The 19,028-nt window shown below is 47.8% G+C and overlaps 1 protein-coding gene and 1 pseudogene across 1 annotated transcript in view; one reads left to right on the top strand and one right to left on the bottom strand.

The window, feature by feature from the left end:
* Positions 1 to 19,028, top strand: part of MPP1 (MAGUK p55 scaffold protein 1) — a 29,669-nt gene that overhangs the window by 885 nt on the left and 9,756 nt on the right. Inside the window, exons 2-4 of the mRNA XM_049644523.1 lie at positions 14,125 to 14,268; positions 14,440 to 14,518; positions 15,418 to 15,503. Coding sequence (XP_049500480.1) covers positions 14,125 to 14,268; positions 14,440 to 14,518; positions 15,418 to 15,503 — 309 coding nt within the window. The remainder of the gene's footprint in view (positions 1 to 14,124; positions 14,269 to 14,439; positions 14,519 to 15,417; positions 15,504 to 19,028) is intronic.
* On the bottom strand, positions 7,677 to 8,148 carry LOC125932106 (60S ribosomal protein L23-like; annotated as a pseudogene).

Below are 19,028 nucleotides of genomic sequence, written 5' to 3'. Positions count from 1 at the left end.
GAATGCTCGCTCACTCATCCGGAGGCTGCGGCTGGCTCGCAGTTGGAACCATCACCCCAAAGATAGGCCCGGCGACCCCGCACCTAGCCCGGCCTGCTGCACGAACTGGGGGTCAGGTACCACTAGTGAATGTGCATAGAGAGAGAGCGAGAGGGAGAGTGTGAGCCAGAGCCAGGCAGCAGCTGTGTTTCTGCCCTGACCCAGCCTGAAGTCAGCGTGAATCTCTGTTCTCCACAGCAAGATTTTTCAGGGCAGGGCTATTTCATGCTCACGGTTTTTATTTTAAATGCCTGATAAATAGGTCCTCAGAAATGTTTGCTGAATTAATAAACGACTGAAGAGGTGGACATTAGAGATTTAGCATAACCTTCCACTTCCACAGATGATGATACTGAAGGTTCACAAGGTAAAGCAAACAGGAGAGCCGTGACTCTGGGCTGGAAGCTCCAGGAAACAGTTGATAAGCATCAGTGCCATGTTCACACCTGTCTGTTGTTTCCAGTCATGATGGCAATATTCTAGGCTTCAGTGAGTGCTAGAATGACCCAGTGGGGGAGACACTATTGTTCTTCAAATGGCAAGACAAAATTGGACTTTCCGTTCTCTAGTAGAGTATGCACTAAGAGGGAATCGGCGTCTAAAACTATCTGGCTCCCCGTAGGCTTGGATGTGTGATTTTGCTTCTCCTCTATAATTGGTTCACTTGGCTGAGCCTTGACTTTTTAATAAAAATCTCCTTATTAAATTTACTCTTGGCAGCTGTATTGAAGTACAATTAGCATACGTATAATTCATGAATGCATTTGGTCTGTTCAGTAAGATTTAACAAATGCCTATGGTCATGTAACCATCACCAAAATCCTGATATAGAACCCTTTCCTTTCTCCAGAAAGTTCCCTGGTGATCCTTTACAGTCTTATAAATGGAATCCAACTGTATCAGGCTCCTGTCACTGAGCCCAGCAAGAGCCCCGTATATAACGAAGTGACCCGACTTTGTGTAAACCTCTCTGCTCCTTACGAACAGGCTTGAGAGATTGCGTGGCTCTTTGAAACAAGGCCCCGTCACTACAAGAGTTATGTTGTGGCACACCCTTTGAGTAAACAGTTTCTGTGGAGCTGGCAGTTGGTCCCAAAGTACTGCGTGTGGGCCTACTGGGTAGCCACTGTGTTTTGGTGTTATTAAAGGATTTGAAGAAGATGACAGAAGAAACTTGCTAGCTTGCTGAATGGAGTAGCATCCATATCTGGCAAGATGTGGACATTGGAGGGAGAATCTCCAATGGTTTCTTCAGGTTCACCTTTCCTCCGGGGCTCTACCGTTCACTTGCCGTGTATCCCTGGGCAAGCTGCCTAAGCTCTCTGTGCCTTAGGTTTCTCCTCTGTCAGACACGCCTGTGTGGAAGGTTGTGGAGGCAGTGACCTGACGTGATGTGTGTCAAGCACTTAGAACTGCACAGGGGCATCCTACATGTCCCTAAGAACCGCCTGTCCAGTAGCAGTCAGCACGGCCCCATACTGGTAAGAAGTACGAAAACCTGGGAAGGACTTGTGGGCTGTAACAGAATTCTCAAAATGATGTTGCTGAAGGCCTCGTTTACGGAGAGTGCTTTCTGTAAAAGTTCTCAAGACTCAAAACCTGAAGTTGCACTTCTGATCATAGGCCACATTTAATATTGAAAAAGTATTGCCAAAAAATAATTTTGCAATAGGTTTGAACGATGGCCTGTCTCCCATATTGAAGTACATTTCTTTCCTTGGAGAAACTCATAAGCTACCTCTGGCCTTATTCTTTACAGCAGGGCTCATTAGTGCATGTAAATTTGCTCATAGAATTCCTCTTCCATCCTGCTAAAAACAACACTTTTCCCATGAAGTAGTATGTCAAAAATCCCTCAACATTCGCTTGGGCGTCTCCCGTGATGGAAAATGACCTAAAATAGGTCAGGCTACAGGTGAGCTTCCACTAAGATCTATTCTTTTTAATGCGTACGAGCAGAGGGGGAGCAGAAACAGAGGGGGACAGAGGATGCAAAGTGGGCTCTGCGCTGATAGCACAGAGCCCGACACAGGGCTTGAACTCATGAGCCGTGAGATCATGTCCTGAGCCGAAGCCGGATGCCCCTAAAATCTGTCGATTCTTAGGCAGCAGATGCATTAGTCCACACTGGTCGTCCTTGGCTATGATGTAGTCTTGTTGATCGCCTACTGTGTGTGGACCTGGTTCTGGGGCTGAGGAGTCAACGATGAAGGCCACAGAGACAGGCAGGTGTAGGGCGCTGTGAAGCTGCCAGACCTTGAGTCTTGGGGTATCTAGGATGTAATTGGTGAACAGCGCTCCAGGCGGGGGGGAACTGCTTGGGTGAAGCCATTGAGGTTCTTGTTGAGTAACACTTTGAGTCTGATCATTCTCTGTTGTGAAAAGTAATACCCCCCCCCCCAGTTGTGACAATCAAAAAATGCCTTGATACACTGTAAAATGTCTTGATACACTGTAAAATGTCCCCTGGGGAAAGGGAAACAAAATCAGTTGACATTTCATGGATGCAGAGATTTTACCCATAAGTAGTGAATTGCTCATACCTCCTAAAAAAGGAGGACCCTGGGGGTGCCTGGGTGGCTGTCCGTTAAGCGTATGACTTTGGCTCAGGTCATGATCTCACGATTCATGAGTTCCAGCCCGGCGTCAGGCTGTGTGCTGACAGCTCAGAGCCTGGAGCCTGCTTTGGATTCTGTGACTCACTCTTTCTCTGCCCCTTACCCATTCATTCTCTGTCTCTCAAAAAATAAATAAATGTTAAGAAAATTTTTTTAAATAAAAAAGAAAAGGAGGGCCCTGGGTGTGGAGTGTAAGAAGGCAGGAGTAAGCACATCTCCAGCAGTGGCTGGGGGGAGGGGAAGTCACCCCAGGGTGGGGAACAGGAAGAAAAACTCTGAATTAGGGAACCAGGGTACAACTTTCATAATATGGAATTTTCTCTTCTGATTGTTCACTTTTTCCTTTTCCTTTATATAAAGAAATATACATGAACCAAAAACGTATGTAGGTCTTTGCTCAAAAGTCACCCTCCTTGCAAGGGAAGAAGCCTTTGCCTCTATACACAGTACACTGGGTAGGTAAAGCACACTGGAAAAGGATCTTTAGACACTTGGCCTTTGGATTGATTGATGTATGTGTTCTCGAATGATTTAGTGCCTGAGAAACAGTGTGCCTAGTTAATGCATGATTTTTAAGATAGTACTTGGCCAGAAACTCCTGGCTCTAGGCCTTTCTCTCCTCAGTTCTTCTCCAGCTCTTGTCATTTGTGGTAAAAGTGCTGATTTCTGTCTAATACTTTACAGCACTCTTGATTTTCTCAGTTTCTCTTTTTTAAATTTTTACAAAACGTTTATTTTTGTGAGAGACAGAGCATGAGCAGGTGAAGGGCACAGAGAGAGAGGGAGACACAGGATCTGAAGCAGTCTCCAGGCTCTTTTTAAGTTTATTTATTTATTTTGAGAGATGGAGAAAGTGTGGGTGGGGGAGGGGCAGAGAGAGAGAGAGAGAGACAGAGAGAGAGAATTCCAAGCAGTCTCTGCGCCGTTAGTGCAGAGTCCGATGCAGGGTTCGAACTCAAGAACCTGTGAGTTCATGACCTGGACTGAAACCAAGAGTTGGACGCTTAACTGACTGAGCCACCCAGAGGCCCGTCCTGTTTGTTTTTCTGCCCCAAATTGGAAGCGGATCCTGCCCAGGCTGGAGTGGGTGTTTGCACCACCCCCCCACCACCATAGTCTGCCTTCTGGTGATGGCTTGCCTTCTTCGCCTGGCCTTCTAAGTCTCCATGTGAAAGCAGTTGGCAAAGAGCCTAACAGTAGGCTGAACAAATGTTTGTCCTCTCCTACGTTCACTGTCACTCTTAATCCGATTGTTTGGATGAAAAAACCAGCTTTAGTTGTCCCAGTTTTATTCCCCCCCCACTGGCCACCCCCCGACCTCCACCCCCGCCAAGTGCCAAGTTTGTTTTTCATCTCTTTTTAAATCCCAGCTTCCTTTGACCAGCTGCCTGTGCCCTTTGAACCCTGCTGCAGATGTTTCCTCCGAAGGGGCTTTCAGAGCAGCGGGGCATTAGCACTCCCACAGTTTGGATAATGAAAGGCCAAAAGGCTGCAGAGCAAAGGCCAGACATGGAGCCGTGGGTGGGTGTTTATGCCCCAATTTCTCCAGAATCCTAGCGGTGGAGCAGTCGTCTTTAACCGGAGCCGCTCCCACCATGCCCACCCTAGCCCTGGGGCCTCCCATGTGCACCAGAGAGGAGGGTGGTGATTTTTAAGCTTGAAGTGAACCCTGCAAAATGGAATCTAGCACGTTTGACTTTAGTATTTGTTCAACATGACTCGTGTCACCTAGCAATCGCATGGCAGTGGTGGTGACGGAGGGGGGTAGTAGTGGCCCAAAAAAAAAGCAGCACGTGCCTTGGGAGTGATTCATGTCATCAGTGAGTGTTGAGCAAGCTCCCTAAATTAGAGCCAGGCAGAGTTCTAGGTGCCCGGGACCCAAGAGTGAGTAAAATGAAGACCCCTGCCTGTGTGGTACTTGTCTTGCAGCTTGAGGAGACAAAATAAACAGAAGGGACAGACAAATCTCTGTCTCAAAGTGGAATGTATTACCAGCTGTGGAAACAAGAAACGTTGGAGCAAATCAGGGACCAGGACACAAGCCTGCTCCGTGGCAGACGAGTGGATGACCCGGTGGGACAGGACTGCAATTTCATCGGTCAGTCTTGGGCACGTCCATTACCCTGAGGTGAAGGCAGCCTCCTTCCCTTTCTCCTGAGTTCAGTCTGGGCCAGTTGTGTAGCAGGAGGACTGCAACGCGGCCTCATCGGGCAGAACTTGTGTCTGAGTCCTGGTTCCTCTGTCTTTGCGTCCCACTGAAGAGCAGACCGCTCCTTGGTCTGCCCCTAGGACTTCCTGTCGTCTTCCCCTTCATCCCCCATAGATGCCATCCTCCTCACCATTCAGAAAGCCTTGGTGAAGCTCCATTTCAAAACTTGGTGAAGCTAGTTTTGAAGAAAGTTGAAACCTTGTTTTGAGTCCTTTGAGCACATACAGTCTAAGACCATCTTAAACTTGATGGAGGAAATCTTTCCATTTATCATTTATGTTGGATACATGAATTAATGAATGAGTGAATGAACGAACAACTTGTCCTTATAGTCATGAGCTGCCAAGGGCAGAGACCATGACTTAACCATGTGGAGATCTGTACTTCATGGGGTCTCAGCCTCGCAGATTGAATTAAGAAGTCACCTTCACTCTGTGCGTGTGCGTGTGCATGTACAGACGTCAAATGTAAGTGTCTGTCTGTGTGTTGTTGCTCCTACAGTTGTCATGAGGAGACAGACGAGGGCTGGTCAGAGGAATTTGTGACATGAGGTTGAGGAGTAGTGTAGGGAAGTTCCAAGGAAGACAGGCCCCGGGGAGTGTAGCGTGTGTCTCAGAAGGACAGGGCTGCTCAGTGACAAGTCTGTGGTGGAGAACATCGCACTTTGCTTTTAGAAGCCTTACTGTTGCAAGTTGGTTCTTTAGTTAGCACGTTCGACATTTCCGTTTATCTTCGTCATCGTTTGCAACTTCTGGGTGAGTGTGAGAGTGACTCAGTCATCTCGAAGAACATCTTGATGGATAAGCACATTTGAAAGACCAACCTTTGGGATGGCAGCTCTTGGACTTTTCTGACTGGAATGTGTTCTGCCTCTGGTAAGCTCTGCTGAGTCCTTAACTTAAAGGCTGACGCGTTCAAAAACGATCTTTGTAATATAGCTGAATAAGAACAATATGAGGTAAGTGCCAGTTTATCTGCCTGTTCTAGGTACACGACCGTGTAGGCTTCTTCCCCTTTCAAAGGTCAGTTTGTGTTCTCTGGACTAAGACTTTCTAATCTGTCGTCGCTTAGAGCGTTCTGCAGGGGCCACGGAGTCTGGAAACCGAGGTGAATCATCGTAAGCAGTTTATTGGTGCTACATTACAGCACACAATAAAAGAACACGATCCGTGTTTCCTGACTTTATGGCCACCTGTAAACCACTGTGCTTAGCAACGTGCATAAATGGTAGCTGCTGATAAAGCCGTGGAATGATTGCCTGAGTTTAGTTTTCAGCCCCATGGGTAATAGTGGTAAAAAATCAATAAATGAGGGTCAAGGAAAGTCCTGGATTCTATTTTGGACTCGGAGGCCCGACATGTGAGATTGCAGCCCATCGTGTTTTCACCGCGGCCGTGGTCAGAGGGCCTTCGGTTCCTCACCCCCCACATCCCTCCTGTAACATGCAGGGTGAAAATGTACAGACAGCGCAGGTGATTAATTTGTGAAAGGGATTCTTCCTTCCAACTTGGCACTGCTTCTCCTCTGATTTGCTGAATCCACCTACTTGAAATATTTAATGTCTCACCCTGTTGTGTGGACTGTGGCAGCAGCTGTTCAGCTTTGAAGAGGCTTAACCACACCGTCCCAGGCCACCATGGGCCGTGCTTTGGGGACCTGTTTGATCACCGTGTATCGTGGCCTCTGACCTTCCTGTCCCAGAACACGAATGGGGATCCGAAGACCGATCGTGTACGCTGCATACTTGTCAAGGACCTGTCACCGGTACCCATTCTTCGGTACCAGGCTTTCTCAAGAGTTCTTTGGTTGCAGATGGGCGCTGCTTGCCTGCCACTTTGCTACTTATTTTATCCAAAGAAGTTCAGTTCTATCTACTGGGAGTTCAATCGTAGTACAGTATGAAAACCACGCAGTTGACATCGGTACAACGTATGCATATAGTTCTGTCCCATTTTGTCATGTGTGCATGTGTATAACCACCGCCTCCACCATCAAGGTGCAGAACCGCTCTGTCACCACATTGCTCCTCATTCTTACTGTCGCCCTGACCTTGGCAGCCACTGATCTGTTCTCCATCTCTATAATTTTTCATCTCAAAAATGTTATTTAGAGCTCCTGGGTGGCTCAGTCATTAAGCATCTGACTTTAGCTTAGGTCGTGATCTCATGCTTCATGAGTTCAAGCCCTGCTTCCAGTGAGCATGTGCCCTTCTGGTGAGCCCCGCTTCTCTCTCTCTCTCCCTCTCTCCCTCTCTCCCCCTCATTCCCTTGTACCCCCCCCTCAAAAAAATGTTATGTAAATGGATTCATAGAATATGCAACCTTTTGAGATTGGCTTTTTTTTCACTCATCAGAGTGCCTTTGTTCCTTGTTGTTGCTGAGACATGTTTCGTGGTACGGATGGGCCGCGGTCATCTGTTGAACGGCTTACCCAATTATAGGCCATTCTGGTTGTTCCCACATTTCGGCTATTAGGCATAAAGTTGTTATAAGGCTTCACATACAAGTTTTGTGTGAACATTTCTCTAGGGGTGACATGGCTGGGTTGTAAGGTGGTTGTTTCATTTAAAAACATTTTTTTTTAATTTTTAAATTTTATCTTATTTTATTATGTCTTGTGGGTTTTTTAAGAAAGTCCCTAACTCTCTTGTGAAATGGCCGTGCGATTTTACACTCCCATCAGCAAGGATGAGAGATTCCGTTCTCTGCATCCTCACAGGCATTTAGTGTCGTCTGTGTTTTACGTTAGCTCATCCCTTGCCGTTCCTCCTTATTTATCTTCCTTAGTGAAATATTTCTTCCTGTCTTTGGCCCTTTTAGGGGAAAGGGTAGCAAGTAATTTGTGATTGTTTTAAACAACTACACCCAGGCCTCGTGCAGTGCTGCCAGCATCGGGTGCGGTCCTGCGCCCCGGGTGTGCGCACCCCAGGCCCGTGGTGGCGGAAGCTTTCCCCTTGCCTTCATGGTTAGCCGTGAGCCCGCCTCGTCCCCGAAAGACAGAAACACGCCGTCATTTCTCCGCTACGACTTTCGTGGTCCCGTTGGCACTGCTGGATGTACCTTCTTCTCGGCTCGGGTTTGCCTCTCTGCACCGTGGCCATCACCGCGTCCCCGCGGCAGCGGCGGGGAGTCTGGTTGGGCGTCCCTCGGTCTCCTCCGTAGAGATGATGCACGGAGTTTTGGCTCCTGTGTGGTCAGCACAGTTGATCACGGCTGCTACCGAAAGACCCACGGAAGCCTGGAATTTCGCACCGGGGCACCTGCCGTGTCCTCTCTTCCACATCTTGAATGTTCCAGAACGGGATGCTTTGACCATTTTTTAATTAGATTGTTTTTTTAGTTTTTCTTAATATTCCAGTTACCATACAGTGCAATGTTAGCTTCAGGTATACAATATAGTGATCCTACACTTCCGTACGACAGCCGGTGCTCCTCATAAGCCCTCCTTCATCCCCATCACCTGTCTCACCCATCCCCCACATCCCCTCTGGGAACCATCAGTCTTCTCTATAGGGTTTTTTTCTTCAAGTTTTTAATTAACTAATTTTATTTTCTCTTTTTAGAGAACGCAAGCAGGGGAGAGGGGTGGAGTGAGGGAGCGAGGCGGGGGGAGAGAGAGAGAGAGAGAGAGAGAGAGAGAGAGAGAGAAAGAGAAAGAAAGAAGCAGGCTCCACACTCAGCCCAGAGTCCAATGTGGGGCTCAAACCCATGACCGTGAAATCATGACCTGAGCCGACATCAAGAGTCAGACTCTCAACTGACTGAGCCATGCAGGCACCCCTCAACTTTTTTATTTGAATTCCAGTTAGTTAAAGTTTTATAGTTTTCCACTTTACATTCAAGTCCCTGAGCCACTGTAAGGTGTAAGGTCAGTGTGGTGTGTCTGTTTTTGTCCCCGTGTGTCTGATTGCTCCCACACCGTTTGTTGAAAACACTGCCTTTCCTCCATGGAGTTGTTTTTGTGCCTTTGTGAGAATCACCTGGGCATATCTTCATGGGTCTGTTGATCTCTGTGTCTATATCACACAGTCTTCATTGCTTGTAACCATGTACATCTTGAAACTGTGTAGGGGCACCTGGGTAGCTCCATTGGTTAAGCATCTGACTTCGACTCAGGTCATGATCTCACATTTTATGAGTTTGAGCCCCGAGTCGGGCTCTGTGCTGACAGCTCAGAGCCCGGAACCTACTTCAGATTCTGTGTCTCTGTCTCTGTCTCTGTCTCTCTCTCTCTCTGCTCCTCCGCGGCTTGTACTCTGTCTCTCTCTCAAAAATAAGCAAACATTAAAAAAAAGAAAGAAACTGTGTAGACGGACTCCTTTTTTCTTACTTTTAAAATTGTTTTTAGCTGTTCCAGGGCCTGTGCCTTTGTATCACATACATGATTTTTTAAAAAGTCACCCTGGGACACCTGGGTGGCTCAGTCAAACGTCCAACTCTTGATCTTGGCTCAGCTCATGATCTCACGGTTCATGAGTTTGAGCCCCATATCGGGCTCTGAGCTAACAGTGTGGAGCCTGCTTGGGATTCTCTCTCTCCCTCTCCGTCGGTGCTTACCCGACTTGCACTCCCTCTCTGTCTCAGTCTCTGTCTCTCAAAATAAATTTAAAAAGTTAAAATATTTTTTTAAAAAGTCACCCAGAACTGGGTTTACTGTAACCTCAATGGATCAAAAAGTTAAAATATTTTTTTAAAAAGTCACCCAGAACTGGGTTTACTATAACCTCAATGGATCAGGTGCATGAAGCCGCTGTGTGTAACACACATACCACCTCAGGCGCAGGGGAGCGGGCAGGTGACCCTGGCTTGCGAGCAGGGAGCGGCCCAGGGAACGTGTGCCCAAGTGTGGCCGCTCAGCCGGGCTCAGCCTCGCAGGTGTGGGTGCAGGCTGAGTGGCACCAGGCCTGGCGGAGTGTGGGGAGAGAGCTTGGCGTCCTTTGGTTTTTACTAAACAGAAGCGTGTAGTCAGAAACAAAGAGCTGTACAGGTGTGATTTCTGCTTTAAATTCTACCATCGTTTCTTCACTTACTGTCGTACTCACGGTGGAGACCATTCTTGACTCCTTGCTTCAGAGGCAATGAGGTCAGTGGTCCCTTCCCTTCATTTCCATCCCCCTCTCCTTCCGCTGTGATGTCCACACCCCCGACGTGCTCCTTCACCACGACTGCCTCATGCCTTCCCTTTCAGCAGGTTCCAAGGAGGGAAAGTTTGTAAACGGTGTTGACTTTATGGCTGACCGCTGGTCCAGAAGCTCTGTCCCACTTGTCCGTGACGTCGTCTGGGAGGCCAGATGCTGGGCTCGCTGGGCCGGCTCTGCTGTGGCCTGGGACAGCCATACCGCGTGGCCCTGGCTGACAAGACATGGACACCTGTCCTCCGGCCTGGCCCTTCATCCTTCTTCCCGCTTCGGAAGTGGCGCTGAAAAGGCCACATTGGCTGCTCTTCGGGAGCTCTTGTCACTTTAAGTCTCGCGTCTGTCATTCTCTGTAGGGGACCCAGAGCCCGGCCTGCTGTGCTCCTGCCGGAGGCGCGGTCCTCCCAGGGGACCCTAGAGCCTGGCCTGCTGTGCTCCTGCCGGAGGCGCGGTCCTCCCAAGCCTACGCTGCCGACATGCGTGCCCCGGGCCCTGCTGTCCTGACTCTGCTCAATCTGCGACCATCTCCCTGTCTGCTTCCTGTCTTGTAGAAAGTTACTGAAATCTCTCATCCCTGATGACTTCCCTCCTCCCTTGCCCCCTTTGCTTTCATTTACACAGGGTCCTAGATACTCAGGCTGCCAACATGAACCTGAGTCACAGTCACTCGGGAAAACTTGAGCTTGCCAGAATAGAAAGCACTGTGTTTTGTAGAGCTTTTGGGAACAGTAGGTTTTCATTTGCCTGTATAGAAATTAATTACAAATGAAGGGATGCACAAGGGTGCCTGGGTGGCATGTGACTCTGGATCTTGGCTCAGGTCACGATCTCATGGCCTGTGGGATTGAGCCCTGTCTCGGGCTTCACGCTGGTGGTGTGGGACCTGCTTGGGATTCTCTCCTCCCTCTGTTTGCCCCTCCCCTGCCTGCGTGTGGTCTCTCTCTTTCTCTCTTTCTCTCTCTCTCTCTCAAAAAAAAAAAAAAACCAGAAATGAGGGATGCACAAAATTTTGAACACTGACCATTTTCTTTAGCAGCGTGTCAAGTCTGTTACAATCCTCATTTTGCACGTGAGGAAACTAAAGCTCAAAGGGGTCAAGAAACTTGCCTCAAGTTACCCGGCTGTTTGTTAAAAGACTCAGGGACTCCAATCCAGTTTGTGTAATTCTGTGAAAGGTATGTCACGTTTGCAGCAATTGCTGTTGTTTATGTCTGTCTCCAACACAGCTCGTACATTTATAAGCACATATGAATATATTCATTGTGTTCACTGTGCTGATGATAGCATACCTTTCATCTGTCTGGTTTTTTTAGTGAATAATATGTCTTCAGGATTAACCTTGGAACCTCCTTTTCATTGCTACGTACTGTGTGCACTGTTAACCGTACGTGCCGTGCGCACTGTTGACTGTGTTGTTAACCATGGCCTGGAGAGTTCTGCACTCCCGGGTGTCATAAGTCCATATGTTTTCTAAATACCAGCCTATCATCCCCAATTCTGTTTGAATAGCGGTGATGAGTCTGTGGCCACGCCGCCCCGGATGCGCCGATCTCGTCCCAGCAGTGGTGCTGAAGGGTCATATGACATAGAGGTCATGTGAGCTTTTTGAAGTTTCAGTTGCTACACAGGCAGTTTCTCTTTCTCAGCACTTCCGTCTTTCGAGGCCCCCCAGTAAATAACACTCCTTCAAGCCTCACCATCTCATCGGAGTTTCTGATGACCTCTTAGGATGAGGTAAATTAAAATTAAAATATCAGGGGTGCCTGGGTGGCTCAGTGGGCTGAGCGTCTGACTCTTGACTTCGGCTCAGGTCATGATCTCACTGTTCGTGAGTTCGAGCTTCAAGTTGGGCCCCATGCTGACAGTACAGAGCCTGCTTGGGATGCTCTCTCTCCCTCTCTCTGCCCTAACCCTGCGTGTGCTCTCTCTCTCTCTCTCTCTCTCTCTCTCTGTCTCTCTCTCTCTGTCTCTCTCTCTCTCAAAATAAATAAATTTAAGTTCAATTATAAAGATTAAATTAACATACCATCCACAAGCCTGTCCCCTCTGATCTTCTAGCCCTTTTCCCCCCGGGGCCTGGGCCCAGGAGGAAGTGAGTGAATGAGTCTCCATCTGGATGGAGACACTCCCACCGGGGGATATTTCTGCTTCTGCTACCCCACAAACTGGATGACGAGGCATGTCCCTCACACCACCCCCATCTCGGGAAAATCTCCCTTAGTATCTCTGAAGGGCCCCCCAGGTGTAGCTGGCATGTTTTTGCTCTATAGTCAATTGGCCCTTTTGTAAACCAAGCTCAGGCCTGTCCCTCCTCCTCTAGCTGGCCATGCTGTTTTTGATTTACTGTTTCATCTGGGGTGGGTGGAGGGCACCGTCGGAGGTTTCCACTTGACCTTCCCCACTGTCACATGTCTTAACCGCAAGTTCTGGGCCACTTCAACATTAGCAGATTAGACACCTGAGGAAGAAGCAGCAAAGGAGGCTGAGAGATTCACCCACGTTGCACACTCGCTGCTGTGTGGTATCAGTAATGGCTACGTGCGTCCATTCATCCTACCGTTAATGGACTTGGGAGGTCCTTCCAGATTCGGGCTTTTAAGAATAGTGCCGCTCTGAGAAGGGAACACCACCATTTCTGTGGGATTCCTGCCAAAAATGTACGACCTCAACCCAATTATGAGAAAACACGGGGCAGAACCAAAACTGAGAGCCTACAAAACAATAGGCCTGTCCTCTTAAAAAATGTTAAGGTCACGAAAGACCGAGAAAGACTGAGGAGCTTTTCCAAGTTAAGGGACGCCAAAGCTTGTGCAAACTGAATGCGGTGCACGGTTCTGGCTCCTGGTCTGGGGAAGAATATATGTAGCCGTAAAAGACATTATTGGGACAGCTGATAAAATTTTAATAGAAACTGAGGACCCGGTGTAGTATTGTATCAATGCTAAATTTGCGTTTTTCAGAAAGTTTTTGTTCTTAGACAAACCTTTATGGGTTAAGGAGCATGGTATCTTCAGATTATGGTCAAATGGTTCAAAAAATTGTACAGCATTTTTTTTTTTTTTTTACAAAATAATGCTATGATGACATCACTGTCCACATCTTTTGGTGCCCGTGGCATGTGGCCACACATCTGTGTTGAAAGGTTCGGACACGGACCACGTGTCTGCACTTTCTATTCCATTCCATTGGTCCGTTGTCTGTCCTCCTGCCGATGCCACGCTGAGTGCCTTACTGTCTGGTGGCACCAGTCATCTGGCTTTGCTGTTGTCAAGATGGGGGGAACGGGGTCACAGTGGAGGTGTCATCATGGGATGGCAGGAGGGGTGGCAGCAACCTCACGTAGAGGGACCCCTCAGGTTAAGCGGTATCGTCGTAGGCCGAGGGCTAAGCCTAATTCTCTAGTCCCGATAGAACTTCCTGTTTGTAGCCAAAGAGATGATTTGTGAGAGGCTGATGCTAACGCGAATCATCCTTACTGCAGCCTGACGCAAAGCATCAGGCTGTTTGAACGAATCCCACCTCGGGTCTTCGCTATAGACACCATGGGTGCACAGCCCTCCCCGCCGCCTCGGTGGCGGTGTGCCTTAGAAATCAGAATTTTGTGGGGCGCCTGGGTGGCGCAGTCGGTTAAGCGTCCGACTTCAGCCAGGTCACGATCTCGCGGTCCGTGAGTTCGAGCCCCGCGTCAGGCTCTGGGCTGATGGCTCGGAGCCTGGAGCCTGCTTCCGATTCTGTGTCTCCCTCTCTCTCTGCCCCTCCCCCGTTCATGCTCTGTCTCTCTCTGTCCCAAAAATAAATTAAAAAACGTTGAAAAAAAAAAATTTAAAAAAAAAGAAATCAGAATTTTGTGAATTGTATTACACCTCATTACAGCCCCAGCAGGGTCCTGGGCAGCACCCTGGGCATTAAACACCTTAACGCGTCTGCAGCCGACCAGATGAGCACGTCTGTTAAGTCGGATGATAGCATTTACAAATAGCCTCGCGTCACTCCAGGTGAGGGACACCAAGCTTATGCAATAACCATTGGTTTGCGGAGCCCTTTGGATTGTAGAGTTGCAGTTCCAGAGTGATGGTGGGCCTTCACCGCTGCTGACTTGACGCATTGTTGTTTTGACCCGACAGGCTGCATCGCATCAGGCGAGCGCCATGACCGAGGACATGTACACCAACGGTTGCGCTGCCCCAGGCAGCCCTGCCCAGGCCAAGGGGCAGGACGTGAGGAAGGTGCGACTCATCCAGTTTGAGAAGGTCACAGAAGAGCCCATGGTAATCCCTTGTCCTGTTCTAGCCCACTGCTTACTCTCGACCCCTTGAGCCCCCAGGCCACAAGAGGACGATGAACGATCTTCCTCTGCAGAGATCCTCCTAAATCATCCTACGGATAAGCTCAGAAAGAGCTGCAAATAAAGCTTGCTGTCCCCTGTGTCCTCCTTGCAGGGAATCACCCTGAAGCTGAATGACAAGCAGTCCTGTACGGTGGCCAGGATTCTTCACGGTGGCATGATTCACAGGCAAGGTAACCATGGGGGCCCTGGGCAGTGCTTCAGTCAGAGAACCATCGACATGCCAGTCAGTGCTGGGGGGCTGGAGGCTTACAGCCTTTACAGTGGGTAGCGTGTGTGTGTATGTGTGTGTGTGAGACAGGAGATTTTTTTGTGGCTTAATAACTGGCTCTTTAACTGTGTTATAAGACCTTTGTATGAATTGCCCAGTGCCACTGTCTCTCCCTCTGAGCATTCTTGCACACCTCTTTACGCCAGTACTTTTCCACCCAATATTTGACCGGTTAACTACATGCAGCCCATTGCATTGCACTGCGAAAATAGAATTTAGACAAATAATCATAAGTAACCATTGTGTCTCTTTAATGTGAAGGTGCCGTCAGTTTTCAGATGCATCATTGAGTCAAAGCTATTTGGGAGGTTGGTGAGAGAACATTAAAATATGACCTGTTTTTAGTAGCGGATGATAACCTGTATTTGCCCACCTGATTCATCCCACGCTTTGAACCCTACCTTTTTCTGTTCAGTTAGAACTTTTGTTTTGTATCTAGGGTGACACAAATATTGGTAATTACTCTTCACATAGAATCTAACCGTTGATGAACTTTACCATTAGGTAGAACAACAAAGAAACATTAAACTTGCTGTGGATGAAGTGCTTTTGTTTGGCTTGACCAGGGAGGACGAGGTCATACTAAACTGTCGAGTGCTCGCCTTGATACGTCCCTCAAGGGACTCAAAAGAACCATTCCCTTCCCGCATCCTTGAATATTCTCAACCCTGAGTGTTTTACACAGTCTGTTGTAGAACAATGCTCTAGGTCGTGGTTTCTTTTCTGCGGTATCTTGAGTTATATTGACAGCTCTTGTTTTAATGTTTATTCCTTGCGGACTGATTTTTCATTTCGTGGTAGGCTCCCTTCACGTCGGGGATGAGATCCTGGAAATCAATGGCACAAACGTGACTAATCACTCAGTAGATCAGCTGCAGAAGGCGATGGTGGGTATAGTCTCTGCCGTTGTCTTTGTGAAGTGTGGAACCACATTGGTGTCTGCGTACATGAGTTTATTGTCAAGTCTTTGTACTCCTTGAGGGGACTCGTACCACCGCTAGTCTTTATTCTGTGCAACAAATGACAGTTCTTTGCTTTCATTTAGTAACTTTCTAAACCAAGGCAAATAACCCCGAGTGTCTATCTAGAAAGAACACTGGAGTGGGTGTCAGAAAGCTTTGGTCTTTGATGGCAGCTCTGAAATCCTGCTCTACTTTATTCTAGCCATGATTTTGAGCAGGTAAATTAACCTAAGTCATCTGTAAAATGAAGATAGGAATCCCTATTCGTGGATTTGTTTTCTTTAAAAAAAAAAAAACTTTTAAATGTTTTTTATTTTTGAGAGAGAGAGTGAGAGCATGAGAAGGAGAGGAGCAGAGAGAGGGGAGACACAGAATCCGCAGCAGACTTCAGGCTCTGAGCTGTCAGTACAGAGCCCGACACGGGGCTCAAACCCACAAACCGTGAGATCATGACCCGAGCTGAAGTCGGACGCCCAACCGACTGAGCCACCCAGGTGCCCCATCATGGATTTGTTATAAACGGTGGATGGGATATTATAAATGAAAAGTTGAGGGGCATCTGGCTGGCCCAGTGAGAAGAGCATGTGACTCTTGAATTTAGAGTTGTGAGTTTGAGCCCCACGTTGGGCATAGACGTTACTTTTTTTTTTTAATTTTTTTTTTTAACGTTTATTTTTGAGAGAGAGACAGAGCATGAATGGGGGAGGGTCAGAGAGAGGGAGACACAGAATCCGAAGCAGGCTTCAGGCTCGGAGCTGTCAGCACAGAGCCTGACACGGGGCTCGAACTCACGGACTGCGAGATCATGACCTGAGCCGAAGTCGGCCGCTTAACCAACTGAGCCACCCAGGCGCCCCACACATTACTTTAAAAAAACAAAAATCGGGGGGCGCCTGGGTGGCTCAGTCGGTTGAGTGTCCGACTTCAGCTCAGGTCATGATCTCACATTCCGTGAGTTCGAGCCCCGCATCGGGCTCTGTGCTGACAGCTCGGAGCCTGGAGCCTGCTTCGGATTCTGGGTCTCCCTCTCTCTCTGACCCTCCCCTGCTCAGGCTCTGTCTCTCTCTGTCTCAAGAAAATAAATAAAAACATTAAAACAAAAATTTAAAAAAGCCCTCACTTGGACTTCTGCTTCTGACTAAATGAAGTAACAGGGAGCAAATTTACCCAGATCCTAATGACAGAACTTCACAATACTTGAAGCAAAAACTGGTGGAGCTGCAAGGAGGAAAAGGCAGATCCAGAATCTGTCCGAGGTCTCAGTCTCTCTCTTTTTAATTTTTTAATGTTTTTATTAATTTTTGAGAGTGTACGCACGTGAGTGGAGGAGGGGCAGAGAGAGAGGGAGACACAGAATCCGAAGCAGGCTCCAGGCTCCGAGCTGTCAGCACGGAGCCCGACGTGGGGCTCAAACTCACAAGAGATCTCTCGACCCATAAAACATAGAAGATATGGTGTCTGCCCACAATGAAATTGAATTAGAAATCAAAAACAGGTATCTGGAAATCCCTAAATACTTAGACATTAAATAAGACACTTGTAAATAACCCATAGGCTACAGAAGAAATCACAAGGGAAATTAGAAAGTACCTTGAAGAGGGGCGCCTGGGTGGCGCAGTCGGTTAAGCATCCGACTTCAGCCAGGTCACGATCTCGCGGTCCGTGAGTTCGAGCCCCGCGTCAGGCTCTGGGCTGATGGCTCGGAGCCTGGAGCCTGTTTCCAATTCTGTGTTTCCCTCTCTCTCTGCCCCTCCCCCGTTCATGCTCTGTCTCTCTCTGTCCCAAAAATAAATTAAAAACGTTGAAAAAAAAAAATTAAAAAAAAAAAAAAAAAAAAAAGAAAGTACCTTGAAGCAAATAAAAATGAAAACACAGCATATCCGATTCTGTAGAACGCTGATTGAGCTGTACTGGGGTAGAAGTTTGGATCACAAAACACTTTTCTTAAAAAACAAGAAAGTTCACAATCTGTGGCCTCAGATTCTACCTTAAGAAACTGGAAAAAGGCAAACCAATCCAAAGCCAGGAGAAAAAAAGAAATTCTTAAACAGTCAGAAATAGATTGGACAGGACCTTGACAAAAGAATGTGGAAGACGAAAAGTATCCTTTGATGATGCCTTTGTCCCTCTGTTCCCTGTATGAACTCTACCGCTGGGTAACTCACAGTCCATAAGGGGACAGTATTCCAGCTAGTTCACCAGGTGATGGTTAGAACAGCACCATTTGGCAAGTGCTAAGAAATGAGCGGACTGAGGAGGACCAGGTAGGTGAAGAGAGTCTAAAGAGACGGATCACCCACTTGCAGGGTGTGGACTTCATTTGGATCCTGACGCAGACACACAGGGGGAAAGCACGTGCCCACAGGCCCGTGGGGGGTAAGAATGCCACTGCCGTCCTGGGGCTGTAAATAGCCCCTTCATTCAGCGGTCTTCGACACCCTGTGGGGCAGGCCACCTGCTTCCTGCTGGAACGCTGATCCGTGGGGCCCATTCACACGCTTGTCTCTCATATACGATGTCACCTGGGGCACCTTCCCGCCCAGAGGAAGCAGAACCGAGTGTCCCACGATGGGCAGCATGAGAAGGTTGATGTGTTTCCCCACGGGGCCTCCTCCACAAAGCAGGCTGCTCGGTGATTTGGCCTCATGGTGCTTCTCAGTAAGGCTGAGTGCACTGATTCCTGAGCCTGCGGTGACACGTAAAGCTTCAAAATTTGTGCTTCCTTTTGATGTGTGTAAATATAATTGACTACATAGAAGGTAATTTGTGCTATGTGGTGAAAGATCCCAGAAACAGTAGGCTTGGAAAAATATTTGTTGCACCTATGATAGGTAGAAAGTTAATAATTCTAACACTGTAAGAACTTCTGTGTTATAAAAAGACTCACAGCTTCTAAACTTCACTATAAAAAGACTCACAACCAAACAGATAACTAGACAAAGGATATAAGAAAAAAAGCTTTTGAAAAGAGGTTTAACTTTATTTATGGTAATACAATTACAGAATGAAGCGACCATGAAATCCTCTCCACCTGTCAGATTGGCAGAATGTTAGCATAGAATTCTGGCAAGAATAGGGGGAAAGGGCCTCTCATATATTCCTGGTGAGAGTGAAGTCGCTGTAATCTTTTGGAAGAGTAATATGAGGACAGCTTTTAAAATGTTCTCACCCCTTAATTCTGCATTTCTACCATGGTATTTTATTCTAGAAAAATCAAAATGCTTTGGGCACTTGGGTGGCTCAGTTGGTTGAGCATCTGACTTTGGCACAGGTCATGATCCCGTGGTTTGGGAGTTCGGGCCCCACAACAGGCTCTGTGCTGTCAGCTCAGAGCCTGGAGCCCGCATCAGATTCTGTGTCTCCCTCTCTCTCTCTGCCCCTACCCCACTCTCTTTCAGAAATAAATAAGCATTAAAAATTTTTTTAAATATCAAAATGCAGGGGCGCCTG

Source organism: Panthera uncia, chromosome X, assembly GCF_023721935.1.
Source record: "Panthera uncia isolate 11264 chromosome X, Puncia_PCG_1.0, whole genome shotgun sequence".
Classification (NCBI taxonomy): domain Eukaryota; kingdom Metazoa; phylum Chordata; class Mammalia; order Carnivora; family Felidae; genus Panthera; species Panthera uncia.
This window is presented reverse-complemented; position numbering and strand designations above follow the sequence as displayed.